At 41.7% G+C, this 14,783-nt stretch overlaps 1 protein-coding gene across 1 annotated transcript in view; it reads left to right on the top strand.

The window, feature by feature from the left end:
- The window catches only part of fam20cb (FAM20C golgi associated secretory pathway kinase b), a 76,137-nt gene that overhangs the window by 52,442 nt on the left and 8,912 nt on the right, over nucleotides 1-14,783 (top strand). The window contains exon 4 of the mRNA XM_036956017.1: nucleotides 10,290-10,382. Within this exon, the coding sequence (XP_036811912.1) occupies nucleotides 10,290-10,382 (93 nt within the window). The remainder of the gene's footprint in view (nucleotides 1-10,289; nucleotides 10,383-14,783) is intronic.

The raw sequence follows: 14,783 nt of genomic DNA, 5'->3' as shown, positions 1-14,783 counted from the left end.
TAAGATGGATTCTGATCATCAAGTGCTTGTTTTGGCAGCAATGCTCTTCAAAATGAATCACCTTCTGAATGAGCTCATGGGACAAAGACCAGAGACCATTCCATTCAACTTAACTTCCAAATGTGGTTTGGGTACATACTGTAGCTAATACAGTCAAGATAAACAACACCACCTTCAGAGGCATGGTCGGACCCCCCAGAGAATTACTACAACCCAAACCTCAGAGGGCAATTCTAATTATAAACAACAATAGCAGTGGGGGTTGTCCTTATCCTGCATTGCAGTAACTGGGATAACAATAGTCAATTCCAATTATGTGAAAAGGGTGATTATGTTATTGTCACAGAAGCAAACTGAACATTTAAGTAGATGCATGGATGCTCGGTGATTGTTGACATCAATCTTGGAGCTAGGAACACAAGCATTTCACTGCGCCCGCTATAACATCTGCTAAATATGTGAATGACCAATACAATTAGATTTGATTTGAAAATCAACCTGATCTTCAGCAAGAAAAAATTAACCTTTGGCATTGTGATAGGTTGAAGCAGGTGTTATGGAAGTGTGAATCCATTAATCAATACAATATAGAAGGTCTAACTAGAACAGCACCAGTAGCTATTCTACCTTCACTATTCTACATTAACTATTCTATGTTCACAAGTCTACCATCGCAAATCTACCTTCGCAATTCTACCATCACAAATCTGCCTTCGCTATTCTACCTTTCTCTATTTTACCTGTGCTATTCTACCTTTCTCTATTCTACCTGTGCTATTCTACCTTTCTCTATTTTACCTGTGCTATTCTACCTTTCTCTATTTTACCTGTGCTATTCTACCTTTGCTATTCTACCTGTGCTATTCTACCTGTGCTATTCTACCTGTGCTATTCTACCTTTCTCTATTCTACCTGTGCTATTCTACCTGTGCTATTCTACCTGTGCTATTCTACCTGTGCTATTCTACCTTCGCTCGCAATCTGATGTCAAGCTCCATGTTCAATACAATGGAGACTCAGTCACATTTGCTCCGCTGGGCTCTCCTTAAAAAAAAACCTTTAGCTCTTGGAGTCCCATGCAGGAAAAGCTAGACTAGAATAGCTTGCAGGACATTATTTATTTTGAGCATTTCTTTTATCGATAGACTATTCGAAGAGGGATGCATGCTCCTTTTTGCTGAATGTTAAATACAGCAGCCAGAGAAAGAAGCGGTAGGCTAATAACATTAGGGGAAATATTATGAAAGGTATATGAGTCAGCCTACCGATTATACAAATAGGCTCTATTATATTTCGAAATTAAATTCGCTAGCCTATACTTGTAACTTTGTAGGTCACGTGCTGCACCAGAATCACATGTTCTCTTCTGCTTTACAATGGTTTGAACGATGTGCATAATTCCAGTCCATATAATACAGTATATTTGTATTTAATTTAACCTTTATTTAACGAGGCAAGTCAGTTAAGACACATTCTTATTTACAGTGACGGCCTACCCCGGCCAAACCCGGACGATGCTGGGTCAATTGTGCACCGCCCTATGGGACTCCCAATCACGGCCGGTTGCGATACAGCCTGGAATCAAACCAGGGTCTGTAGTGATGCCTCTAGCACTGAGATGCAGTGCATTAGACCACTGCGCCACAGTACAGTCATATAGTTCACACAAAGATTAGCCTACTGGAGCTAGATTCATTTATTTACCCAAGAGAGCATATAGCTAGCAACATCTATGGGCTTTCATGTTTTTCTGTCGTGCGTAATGTGCAGTAGATAATCATATAAGCTATGTATTTGATAACAGCAAAATAATTTTGCCTTTTTTAGGCTTTGGGTCATTAAATGTATGGCTCATCAGGCTCAGATAGCGTCTGGTGTGAATGTTCATGCTGATCAAAGCTTTAATCAAATCCAGATATTTATATGCTTTACAGTGCTTTTGAATGACACTTCCAGGAAATACCGGGTTACCATAGGAAAAGTGATTTATTAAACCGATGTTTCTCACCTTTATTAATTAAAAGCAGTCTTATCTCTTGAAAAATAAATGCCCCGTCATTGAGGATAACCTGGTTAAATAATGTATTGAACGTAGTTAACTCTGCATCAGAATAGAGTTGAAGACCAGGTGCTGTGGACTAGAAATCATCTCCCTGAAAACAGGCCGTAAAAGGATTATTATTCCCTGATGAGGAAATGAAATAGAAACCTACAATTTAATAAAACACTCCTTTTTATTTTGAAGGCAGTGGTACAACAATGTGTTGATTCCACACTTCACTCTGCGACATCATTTATTCACGCGCGTTATTCCTTAAAATGACAGGAATACCTACACCTTCATGTTTCACGCCTTTTATAATGAATGAGTTTTTTTTTTTTCATGAGCACTTCATTCTGCATCCCCTGTGGGGTTAGTTATATAATATCCTTTAGGTGTTAGAACTAGCCCCACAGTGGAGCCTCATCTCTGGGCTGAGAGACACTCCACACTCTGCCTCTTTACGTCACCGGGTTGGATGTTATTAGCCTTTTTTAAATGCTTAGTTGCGTTCTCAAGCCCAGTTTTTTTTATTAATCAAATACATTTTAATTAAATGGAAGCCCTGTATAATTTCCTGGCGGCTTTGATGATGATGCACTGGAAATGGAGTGAGAGGAGTTATTATGAGTTTCGGAGAAATATTGCAGGCTTCAGTAAGACACTGAAGTGTGCTGTCTGATGTTGGACGGTTTGCTGATGTTGAGGTTTGAAATACACAGGACTGAAAGCTATAAATAATATGCAGTTATAGATGCCATCACTGAACAGGACAGCATAGACCTGCGCTCTGTCTGTATATTGAGAGAGAGAAGAGATGTAATGTATTCTAGTGCTGTTGCTGCTTATAGTGCATCTCTCAATTCGAGCCAATTAATCCTGCAGCACCAGGAAATGTGATTTTTTTTTTATGTGGATTATAATGAATGGACATTTTTGTAGGAGTTGATACACTTTTCGTTAGGACAAATCAGGTCTCAGATTTCAAAGTGGAAATTACAAACTTGAGAAGTCTTTTTAAAACTAAAATTCACAACAAGTTTGAATTTCCTGCTTTTCAGGAAAATTCTCAGCAATAAAATAGTGATGAAATGAAGACCCTACATCTGTAGATACTGTTGCCTCTTTTAGGGAGATGGGAGGTGGGTGGCATGATGAGCTGCTATGCCAGTTCACTGTTGTCCCTGGCTGTGATGTGATTTGGGGATCTGAAAGGTTGAGGATGGAGATGGAGATTGAGGAAGGCTGTCAGCGGCAGCTCTAGTGAGCGGTAAATCTGTCCCAGATTATGTATCGATGATTGATCCCTCTTTATGGCCTGTTGATGTAGCTGCCTGCCTTGGTATTTACAGGATGTCATTACAACAGGGCCTGGTAGGGGAGGTAGAGGAGGATTGTAGTGAAGGATATTAGGATATGCCCGTCAGTTGATCTACTGTGTGTGTGTGTGTGTGTGTGTGTGTGTGTAGGATTACAGATCTCATCCTGTATTGCTTTGCAGGTGCAGGATATGTCAGTCCCTTAGCTGTCTCTTGCTGTCATCTTGAAAGCCTCTCAATAACACAATAACACTGACATGCAGTTCTGAGTTCGCCTTGCAGAGGAAAAACACATTTCATGGGGTCTTGCCACACACATTTACCCTCTAATAACTGTTTCAAACAGGGATTTCCATGTAGGTCTTTTATATAAACGCAGGCCTTTTGAAATGGCTGCAATGTAACTGACTGAATGTTTATTCTAAGGAGTTTGGTGGTTTAATTCAAAGGGAGGGATATTTCCATCTATTACCCCCCCCAAGCAAGGTCTAAGAATCTCCAATAGCCCCCAGACTAGTAGTTATTAGTGTTTAACCCGTTGTTTAAATAGCTTAGGAAGTAGACACACAAAAGCACTGCCTGGTGTTTTAGAAGGGAGCTGGGTCAAAAGGAAATACAGAGAGCTGCCCTGTCAGTCTTCTCGTGTTGACTCTCCTGTCATCTCCAGTCTCTATACTGTGTGAGAGTGAAACAAACATACCCCCGCTGGGCCTTGAGAAAACAGCTGTCTCCAAAGCCACAAGCCACGCTCTTCCTTTCAGCCTCTCTCCCTCTCCATACAGTACCCTCCACAGCCACACACAGCCTCTCCTCAGCCAGCCGCTTCCTTTCAGCCTCTTCCTCTCTCTTCAACCAGCCTCTTCCTTTCAGCCTCTTCTTCTCTCCACAGCCACTCTTCCGTTCAGCCTCTTCTTCTCTCCACAGCCAGTCGTCCGTTCAGCCTCTTCTTCTCTCCACAGCCAGTCTTCCGTTCAGCCTCTTCCTCTCTCCACAGCCAGTCTTCCTTTCAGCCTCTTCTTCTCTCCACAGCCAGTCTTCCTGTCAGCCTCTTCTTCTCTCCACAGCCAGTCTTCCTTTCAGCCTCTTCCTCTCTCCACAGCCAGTCTTCCTTTCAGCCTCTTCCTCTCTCCACAGTCAGTCTTCCTTTCAGCCTCTTCCTCTCTCCACAGCCAGTCTTCCTTTCAGCCTCTTCCTCTCTCCACAGCCAGTCTTCCTTTCAGTCTCTTCCTCTCTCCATAGCCAGTCTTCCTTTCAGTCTCTTCCTCTCTCCACAGCCAGTCTTCCTTTCAGTCTCTTCCTCTCTCCTCAACCAGCCTCTTCCTTTCAGCCTCTTCTTCTCTCCTCAACCAGCCTCTTCCTTTCAGCCTCTTCCTCTCTCCTCAACCAGCCTCTTCCTTTCAGCCTCTTCCTCTCTCCTCAACCAGCCTCTTCCTTTCAGCCTCTTCCTCTCTCCTCAACCAGCCTCTTCCTCTCTTCTCAACCAGCCTCTTCCTCTCTCCTCAACCAGCCTCTTCCTCTCTCCTCAACCAGCCTCTTCCTTTCCGCCTCTTCTTCTCTCCTCAACCAGCCTCTTCCTTTCAGCCTCTTCTTCTCTCCTCAACCAGCCTCTTCCTTTCAGCCTCTTCTTCCCTCCACAGCCAGTCTCTCCCTTTCAGCCTCTTCTTCCCTCCACAGCTAGTCTTCCTTTCAGCCTCTTCCTCTCTCCACAGCCAGTCTTCCTTTCAGCCTCTTCCTCTCTCCACAGCCAGTCTTCCATTCAGCCTCTTCTTCTTTCCACAGCCAGTCTTCCTTTCAGCCTCTTCCTCTCTCCACAGCCAGTCTTCCATTCAGCCTCTTCTTCTTTCCACAGCCAGCCTTCCTTTCAGCCTCTTCTTCTCTCCTGTAACGATTGTCTTCGGGTGAAAGAGAGGAGGACCAAAATGCAGCGTGATGATTATCCATATTTAATAGTAAACTTAAAGAATGAACAAAAACAACAAACCGACAAAAATGAACGAAGACGAAACAATCCCGAAACGTGAACACTAACACTGGAACACTGGAAACAGGAACAATAACCCACCAAATACCCAAAGAGGATGGCTGCCTAAATATGGTTCCCAATCAGAGACAACGATAGACAGCTGCCTCTAATTGAGAACCAATCTAGGCAACCATAGACATACAAAAACACCTAGATAGGAAACACCCCCATAAACATACAAAACCCCTAGACAAGAGAAAAACACATACATCACCCATGTCACACCCTGACCTAACCAAAACAATAAAGAAAACAAAGAATACTCAGGTCAGGGTGTGACATCTCCACAGCCAGTCTTCCTTTCAGCCTCTTCCTCTCTCCACAGCCAGTCTTCCTTTCAGCCTCTTCCTCTCTCCACAGCCACAGTCTTTAACCATTCTCCCTCTCAGCTGTGGGATCTGAGGCATCAGGGGGGAACTGAGGAGCGCTGGAGGGTCTTTACTGCTCTTAGAGAGACAGACGCACACACACACACACACACACACACACACACACACACACACACACACACACACACACACACACACACACACATCTGGACCACTGTGTAGGAGTTGTTAAAAAAGGCCACGGGTGTGTGCTCTGGCTAACAGTCCCTCAGTGGAATTTTTACTGCCTAGCTGAGTACCTGTCCACACACTGCCTCTCCCTCACATAAACAAGACAGGGCAGACTGGAGCGCACTCAAGGCCACAGCCTCCTCCTCCTCCTCTTCTTCTCTTCACTACTCTACTCCTCTCATTCTGACCCAGTCAGTACATACACGCACTGCTCACTACGCCACCATTGTCTGTCTGAGCATTAAATCAGTATGAGACACACCAGCCCGCGGAGCAGGACACCATACAGTGGTCCTGTACACTAGATAACCTCTCCCATTTCAACTCTGTTTTCCAATGTGGTTTTGGGGAAAGATACACTTAGAAATGAGGCGCCTCGTTTCCAACGCAACAGCATGATTATGTTTGCATTACATTTTTAGTCATTGCTCTCATAAAAACTATACGCTGCTTTTGTAGACAGATAAGTCACCATCAGCCATTAGGGAGGACCTTTCCAATGACCCTCCCTCAAGATGTGTGTTGCCTTTCTCCTGTGATCAGCTCTGACGTCAGGCCTGGCGCTCCAGTGGCCACCTCCTCACCTGTAGGCTCAAAGTCCCTGTGGTCTCTCTACTGTAGTGCTGTGTGTCTGTCCACAGGGGGCTCAATGTATGTCTGGGAATACAGCTCAACACCTCCCCCAAGAGCTAGAGAGGTTATAGAAATGTATTGTGTAGAACAGATGTGATTCTCTGACATATACAATAGGGACTTACTCTACGCATGCCATGTTCTATCTGCAGCATTGTGAACATGTAGCCTTACTAAACAGGCCCCAGAAGGACACCATGTTATATCTGCAGCATTGTGAACATGTAGCCTTACTAAACAGACCCCAGAAGGACACCATGTTATATCTGCAGCATTGTGAATATGTAGCCTTACTAAACAGGCCCCAGAAGGACACCATGTTCTATCTGCAGCATTGTGAACATGTAGCCTTACTAAACAGGCCCCAGAAGGACCTCATGTTCTATCTGCAGCATTGTGAACATGTAGCCTTACTAAACAGGCCCCAGAAGGACACCATGTTCTATCTGCAGCATTGTGAATATGTAGCCTTACTAAACAGGCCCCAGAAGGACACCATGTTCTATCTGCAGCATTGTGAATATGTAGCCTTACTAAACAGGCCCCAGAAGGACCTCATGTTCTATCTGCAGCATTGTGAACATGTAGCCTTACTAAACAGGCCCCAGAAGGACCTCATGTTATATCTGCAGCATTGTGAACATGTAGCCTTACTAAACAGGCCCCAGAAGGACACCATGTTCTATCTGCAGCATTGTAAACATGTAGCCTTACTAAACAGGCCCCAGAATGACACCATGTTCTATCTGCAGCATTGTAAACATGTAGCCTTACTAAACAGGCCCCAGAAGGACACCATGCAGTCAGCTTCTCATCTTGTGTGTCTGTTTGACAGATGATAGATGACACATAGTGGACTCAGCCTTTACATGCTCCTCTAGGGAGGAGTGATGCCCTTGTCCTTTTACTCTTTAAGTCCTTTACACAGTTGTTCTGCCACATCTCATCTACGGTTTACTGGAGCCCACAGTAAGTATACACTTATGGTTGCCAAAATGACTTTGGGACAATGTGACTTCTCTGCCACTTGTCTGTTCTTTGTTGTTCTGTCAGTGAGAGAGGTCAGGTATGAGATGTAGTGTACAGTAATGCCTATGGTTTTCCTGTTGCGTACTGCTACTATTCTCACACCAGTGTTTGCAGACAAGCTGCAGACCTATTGGCTGCTTTGTCCCTCCAAGCCGCCATGCTGCCAAGAAGCTGTCTAACCCTGGAGTGTAAACTATGTGTTTACCCCCTCCTTCAGGGTCATACACAACTGTGTGTGTGTGTGTGTGTGTGTGTGTTTGTGTGTGTGTGTGTGTGTGTGTGTGTGTGTGTGTGTGTGTGTGTGTGGCTCCAGCTGTACTGTATGTAAAGACAGAAAACTCAGCAGCAGAGTGACCAATAAACTTTGATTTGATTTGACAATCCCCTTCTCCCTCTCTCTATCTTTCTCTTCAGGCCGAGGTGTAATACCATGCTCCAGATGGATAGCTTTATTGGCATTTGAATTAGATGTGTATCATAGTAATTACCCAGCCTTCCTGCCTCTGGGCGAGCCACTCATTGACAAAACCGTGTCAACACCGGATCATCTCTGGCCCCGGAGTAGACAATAAGAGGGGAGGAACACACACTTACACACACATCATGCATACACACACACATGGGCACATACACACAGTGTCAGGGGACCATAAGTTCACACAGTGAAAACATGGTGTGTATTCTGTTGTACAGAAATGGAATCTAAGCTTTTGTTCTGTCTCACACGGAAAATAATGTATTAGGAATGTGTGAGGTATGATTGGATTTCCAGGAGCCTGAATGACCTTGAATCACAGGACTGAATGTTTGCCTAAAGAAAAGGTAGTGAAGGCCAGTAGGCCTACTGTGCTGGTACAGTAACTTGTGTCTACTAATTCCTGAGATGTATTAGATATTCTGTAATGTAGTAAATCTATCAGTTATGATCATAACCAAACACCCTACGTAGACCTAAACACAGTAGCTTTTTCACTGTTGCTATTCACATCATGCAAAAACAGTCTGTTTCAATTTAACAGTCCCTGTAGAGTCTTCTTGGAAGGAGAAGATATCATCTGCAGGCTGACTGGCCTTTGAGGATCGAGGGAGAGAGATCGAGGGAGAGAGATCGAGGGGGAGACATCGAGGGAGAGAGAAAGAGAGAGAACTGAGTAAAGAAGGGAGGAAGGAGGGGAAAGGAAGCGTTAGTAGAGAGTTAGGAATGCGTTGTGGAGTGTTCCAGGGTTCCTGGTGAGTTATTTAATGGTCGGTGCATATGTTAGCCTCACAGCTGGGGAGAAACAATCACAGACAGCTGAGGGCTACAGAGAGAGAGCGAGAGAGAGGATGAGGTATGAGGGGGGAGAGCGTGTGAGGAAGAAAGGGAGAATAGAGAGACAAAGAGAAGTGCTTGAGGGAGGAAGAAAGAGAGGGAGGGTGAGAGAGTGACGAGGAAGAGAGAGAGCAGAGCGCATTGCCTTGCCAAGATAAGAATCTGTTTCCAATCCTCCTCTCCTCTGCTCACTACCTCTCCTCAGCTGATGAGATACGGCCTGCAGAGTAGGTATGGATGTGGAGGGGGCTGCAGACCCATTTCTCCTGAAATGACTTTCTCTGAATTTTGTTTTGTTCTTCTGAAGCTTATGTAAAACAACAGAGGCATGTGTGAGGCACGTCATTGATTTTACAGCGATGGAAAAGTCCCATCTCAGCTACATTCCTTCTATTAGTCAGCAAAATACCCTGATTACACTTAGATGTTGGATGTCTTGTGGTATGTTTTCTCCATGAGTGCCTGAGTTCATGAACTGCAGTTCAACTTGCTACCGTGTCTGTTCTGAAAAACATCACTTCTGAGTCGACAATCTACAGGTAACAAAGTGTCTGTTTGTATTTCTTCACCTTCAATGCCTTTGACTCCTTTGCACTTCGGTCGGTCCGGTCTGTTGGGCCCTGTGAGAGGGTTAAGCAGTCAGAATGTGTGTGGAATCCAGGGAGGATCATGGGACTCCAGAAATAGTTAAAGTACAGTAGTGGATTCTCTAACCTTGAGTCTCTCCAGTCACCATCACGAAGCCACAATACGATCCACACCGCTTCAATTGTGGCTTCACCTCTGTTAGAGCGCCAGAGAGGGGCCTTAGTATTGTGGCAGGCAGTGTGTCTTTGATCAGTATAGGAGTTGGCTGAACTTGGCCTCTTGACACTGATCTGAGGTCACCCTTACAGAAAAAACACATGAATTTCACATGTGATCTCATGTGACGTTAATATGATGACATGTGACAACATGTAAAAGTAACTTGTGATAGATAACATGAAACTACAAATGTGAAAACATGATCTCATCTGAATTTTTCTTTACAACAGGGATGCAAAATGTCAACTAAAACTACATGAAACTACATGAGACAACATGTGAGCTAGAAATAAAACATCCCAAGAACATCATTGCCCTTTCCGAAAAAACTATTTTTGGAACACTTCACATGTGAAATCATGTGATTTTTCACATTTGAAATCAAGTGTTTTTTCTGTAAGAACAGTTGTTGTCATCTTCCTCCTAAGCCTTAAGACTTGGCTTTAGGGAGGAGAAGCTGATCCTAGATCTGTGCCTAAGGACAACGTCTACCCAGAGCTTGTTTTCTTGTAAGGGGCTAAGAGAATGATGTTATAACCCCTGACCTCTGCCCTTTCCCCTGCAGGCAGACCCGGGAGCAGGAGACGCCCCCTGACTTCTTCTACTTCTCAGACTTTGAGAGACACAATGCTGAAATCGCTGCCTTTCATCTGGACAGGTAAATCACACACACACACACACACACCTGTACCTGACACCGAAGAATCCACAGGGTGTGCGCGTGTGTCAGTGCATGCACTGTTTTTATCAAATGCCTGTTTCAATCTCTGTGTTTGTGTAGGTGTCTGTCTGGCCCCGTTTATACCTGGTACTAACATGCACCCGTGTCCATGTCTTGTCCACATTCTGAATGGGCCCACATTTTTGGACAGGTGTAGATGATTAAAATATGCATTGTGATCTGATTGTGATCAGATCTTCCTGACCACCTCCGGATGTAGTAAGGCACGCATTGTGTCTGGATATCTTACATGTTTAGACAGATCTGGACAGTGAAATCATCATTATCCCACCGTCTAAAATCATTGACTTATGACATCAATATGTGTCTTAAAATACATAAAGAATATCTGTCAAAAGATGTGCACACAGGGTAGGACCATTAAATCTGGTCACAATGTGGACCCAGTGGACGAAACACATTTTAATACCATGTGTAAAATGCATGTCTGAAAATGTGGGCGCAGTCAGTATGTGGACAAGATCAGGAAAAAGGATGCATGTTAGCAGCAGGTATAAACATGCATCATGTCTGTATATCTGAGGAACAGTTTGTTAGCAGGCAGACTTCTGTGTGTTCCTCTATTAAGCTCGGAACATCAGGAGGCCCATGAGTCATACTCACTGAGTTGCTGAGCACTGCCTTCCTGTTGTTATAGGCTGCATCCCTGACACCCTATTTCATACATAGTGCACTACTTCTGACCAGAACCCTATGGTGCACTATGTAGAAAATAGGGTGCCTTTTGGGATGTGGCCTATAACAGCAGGAAGGCCATAGGGCTCCGGTCAAAAGTAGTGCACTATTTAGAGAATGGGATGCTTTTTGGCCAGCATACTACCCTGCATCCCACCCTGCAGCCTCTGAAGCTAAGCAGGGTTGGTCCTGGTCGGTCTCTGGATGGTAGACCAGATGCTGCTGGAAGTGGTGTTGGAGTGCCAGTAGGAGGCACTCTTTCCTCTGGTCTAAAAAAACATTATCCCAATGCCCCAGGGCAGTGATTGGGGACATTGCCCTGTGTAGGGTGCTGTCTTTCGGATGGGACGTTAAACAAGTGTCCTGACTCTCTGTGGTCACTAAAGATCCCATGGAACTTATTGTGGGGGTGTTAACCCCGATGTCCTGGCTAAATTCACAAACTGGCCCTTATACCATCAGTCACCTAATCATCCCCAGCTTCCAATTGTCTCATTCATCCCCCCTCCTCTCCCCTGTAACTATTCCCCAGGTCGTTACTGTAAATGAGAATGTGTTCTCAGTCAACTGACCTGGTAAAATAAGGGTTAAATTAAACAAATCAAAATAAAAGCACACATTTGATTTAACAATGACTGCTGCCTGCCTAGCTAACCCAACCACCCAGCTCTGTCTGCCTGTCTGTCTGCTTTGGAACTCCACTGGCTTTACAAGGTTAAGGCTTTATGACCTGCCTGTTGACAACGCATTAATGATCATAGGAAAATCTCCTGGTTGTAAGAGAGGTAAACAAATGGGTATTACTGTATAATAATACTGCCATAGTTACGATCCGTATTATAATAATACTGCCATGGTTACACTCTGTATTATAATAATGCTGCCATGGTTACGATCAGTATTCTAATAATATTGCCATGGTTACACGCCGTATTATAATAATACTGCCATGATGGTTTAGCTCTGTATTATAATAATATTGCCATGGTTACACGCCGTATTATAATAATACTGCCATGATGGTTTAGCTCTGTATTATAATAATATTGCCATGGTTACGATCAGTATTCTAATAATATTGCCATGGTTACACACCGTATTATAATAATATTGCCATGGTTACACGCCGTATTATAATAATATTGCCATGGTTACACACCGTATTATAATAATATTGCCATGATAGTTTAGCTTCATATTATAATAATACTGCCATGATGGTTAATCTCCATATTATAATAATACTGCCATGATGGTTCATCTCCGTATTATAATAATACTGCCATGATGGTTCATCTCCATATTATAATAATACTGCCATGATGGTTCATCTCCATATTATAATAATACTGCCATGATGGTTCATCTCCATATTATAATAATACTGCCATGATGGTTCATCTCCATATTATAATAATACTGCCATGATAGTTACACTCTGTATTATAATAATACTGCCATGATAGTTACACTCTGTATTATAATAATACTGCCATGATGGTTCATCTCCATATTATAATAATACTGCCATGATGGTTCATCTCCATATTATAATAATACTGCCATGATAGTTACACTCTGTATTATAATAATACTGCCATGATAGTTACACTCTGTATTATAATAATACTGCCATGATGGTTCATTTCCATATTATAATAATACTGCCATGATGGTTCATCTCCATATTATAATAATACTGCCATGATAGTTACACTCTGTATTATAATAATACTGCCATGATAGTTACACTCTGTATTATAATAATACTGCCATGATGGTTCATTTCCATATTATAATAATACTGCCATGATGGTTCATCTCCATATTATAATAATACTGCCATGATAGTTACACTCTGTATTATAATAATACTGCCATGATAGTTACACTCTGTATTATAATAATACTGCCATGATGGTTAATCTCCGTATTATAATAATACTGCCATGATGGTTAATCTCCGTATTATAATAATACTGCCATGATGGTTCATCTCCGTATTATAATAATACTGCCATGATGGTTCATCTCCATATTATAATAATATTGCCATGGTTACACTCTGTATTATAATAATACTGCCATGATAGTTACACTCTGTATCATAATAATACTGCCATGATAGTTACACTCTGTATTATAATAATACTGCCATGATGGTTCATCTCCGTATTATAATAATACTGCCATGATGGTTCATCTCCATATTATAATAATACTGCCATGATGGTTCATCTCCATATTATAATAATACTGCCATGATGGTTCATCTCCATATTATAATAATATTGCCATGGTTACACTCTGTATTATAATAATACTGCCATGATAGTTACACTCTGTATCATAATAATACTGCCATGATAGTTACACTCTGTATTATAATAATACTGCCATGATAGTTACATTCTGTATTATAATAATACTGCCATGATAGTTACACTCTGTATCATAATAATACTGCCATGATGGTTCATCTCCGTATTATAATAATACTGCCATGATGGTTCATCTCCATATTATAATAATACTGCCATGATGGTTCATCTCCATATTATAATAATACTGCCATGATGGTTCATCTCCATATTATAATAATATTGCCATGGTTACACTCTGTATTATAATAATACTGCCATGATAGTTACACTCTGTATTATAATAATACTGCCATGATAGTTTAGCTTCATATTATAATAATACTGCCATGATGGTTCATCTCCGTATTATAATAATACTGCCATGATGGTTCATCTCCATATTATAATAATACTGCCATGATGGTTCATCTCCATATTATAATAATACTGCCATGATGGTTCATCTCCATATTATAATAATATTGCCATGGTTACACTCTGTATTATAATAATACTGCCATGATAGTTGCACTCTGTATTATAATAATACTGCCATGATAGTTTAGCTTCATATTATAATAATACTGCCATGATGGTTAATCTCCATATTATAATAATACTGCCATGATGGTTCATCTCCATATTATAATAATACTGCCATGATGGTTCATCTCCATATTATAATAATATTGCCATGGTTACACTCTGTATTATAATAATACTGCCATGATAGTTACACTCTGTATCATAATAATACTGCCATGATAGTTACACTCTGTATTATAATAATACTGCCATGATAGTTACACTCTGTATTATAATAATACTGCCATGATAGATACACTCTGTATCATAATAATACTGCCATGATGGTTCATCTCCGTATTATAATAATACTGCCATGATGGTTCATCTCCATATTATAATAATACTGCCATGATGGTTCATCTCCATATTATAATAATACTGCCATGATGGTTCATCTCCATATTATAATAATATTGCCATGGTTACACTCTGTATTATAATAATACTGCCATGATAGTTACACTCTGTATTATAATAATACTGCCATGATAGTTTAGCTTCATATTATAATAATACTACCATGATGGTTAATGTCCATATTATAATAATACTGCCATGATAGTTACACTCTGTATTATAATAATACTGCCATGATAGTTACACTCTGTATTATAATAATACTGCCATGATGGTTAATCTCCATATTATAATAATACTGCCATGATGGTTCATCTCCGTATTATAATAATAC

This window comes from Oncorhynchus mykiss, chromosome 20, assembly GCF_013265735.2.
Source record: "Oncorhynchus mykiss isolate Arlee chromosome 20, USDA_OmykA_1.1, whole genome shotgun sequence".
In the NCBI taxonomy this organism is placed as follows: Eukaryota; Metazoa; Chordata; class Actinopteri; order Salmoniformes; family Salmonidae; genus Oncorhynchus; species Oncorhynchus mykiss.
Note: the sequence above shows the minus strand (reverse complement) of the source record. Positions and strands in the feature narration are given on the sequence as shown.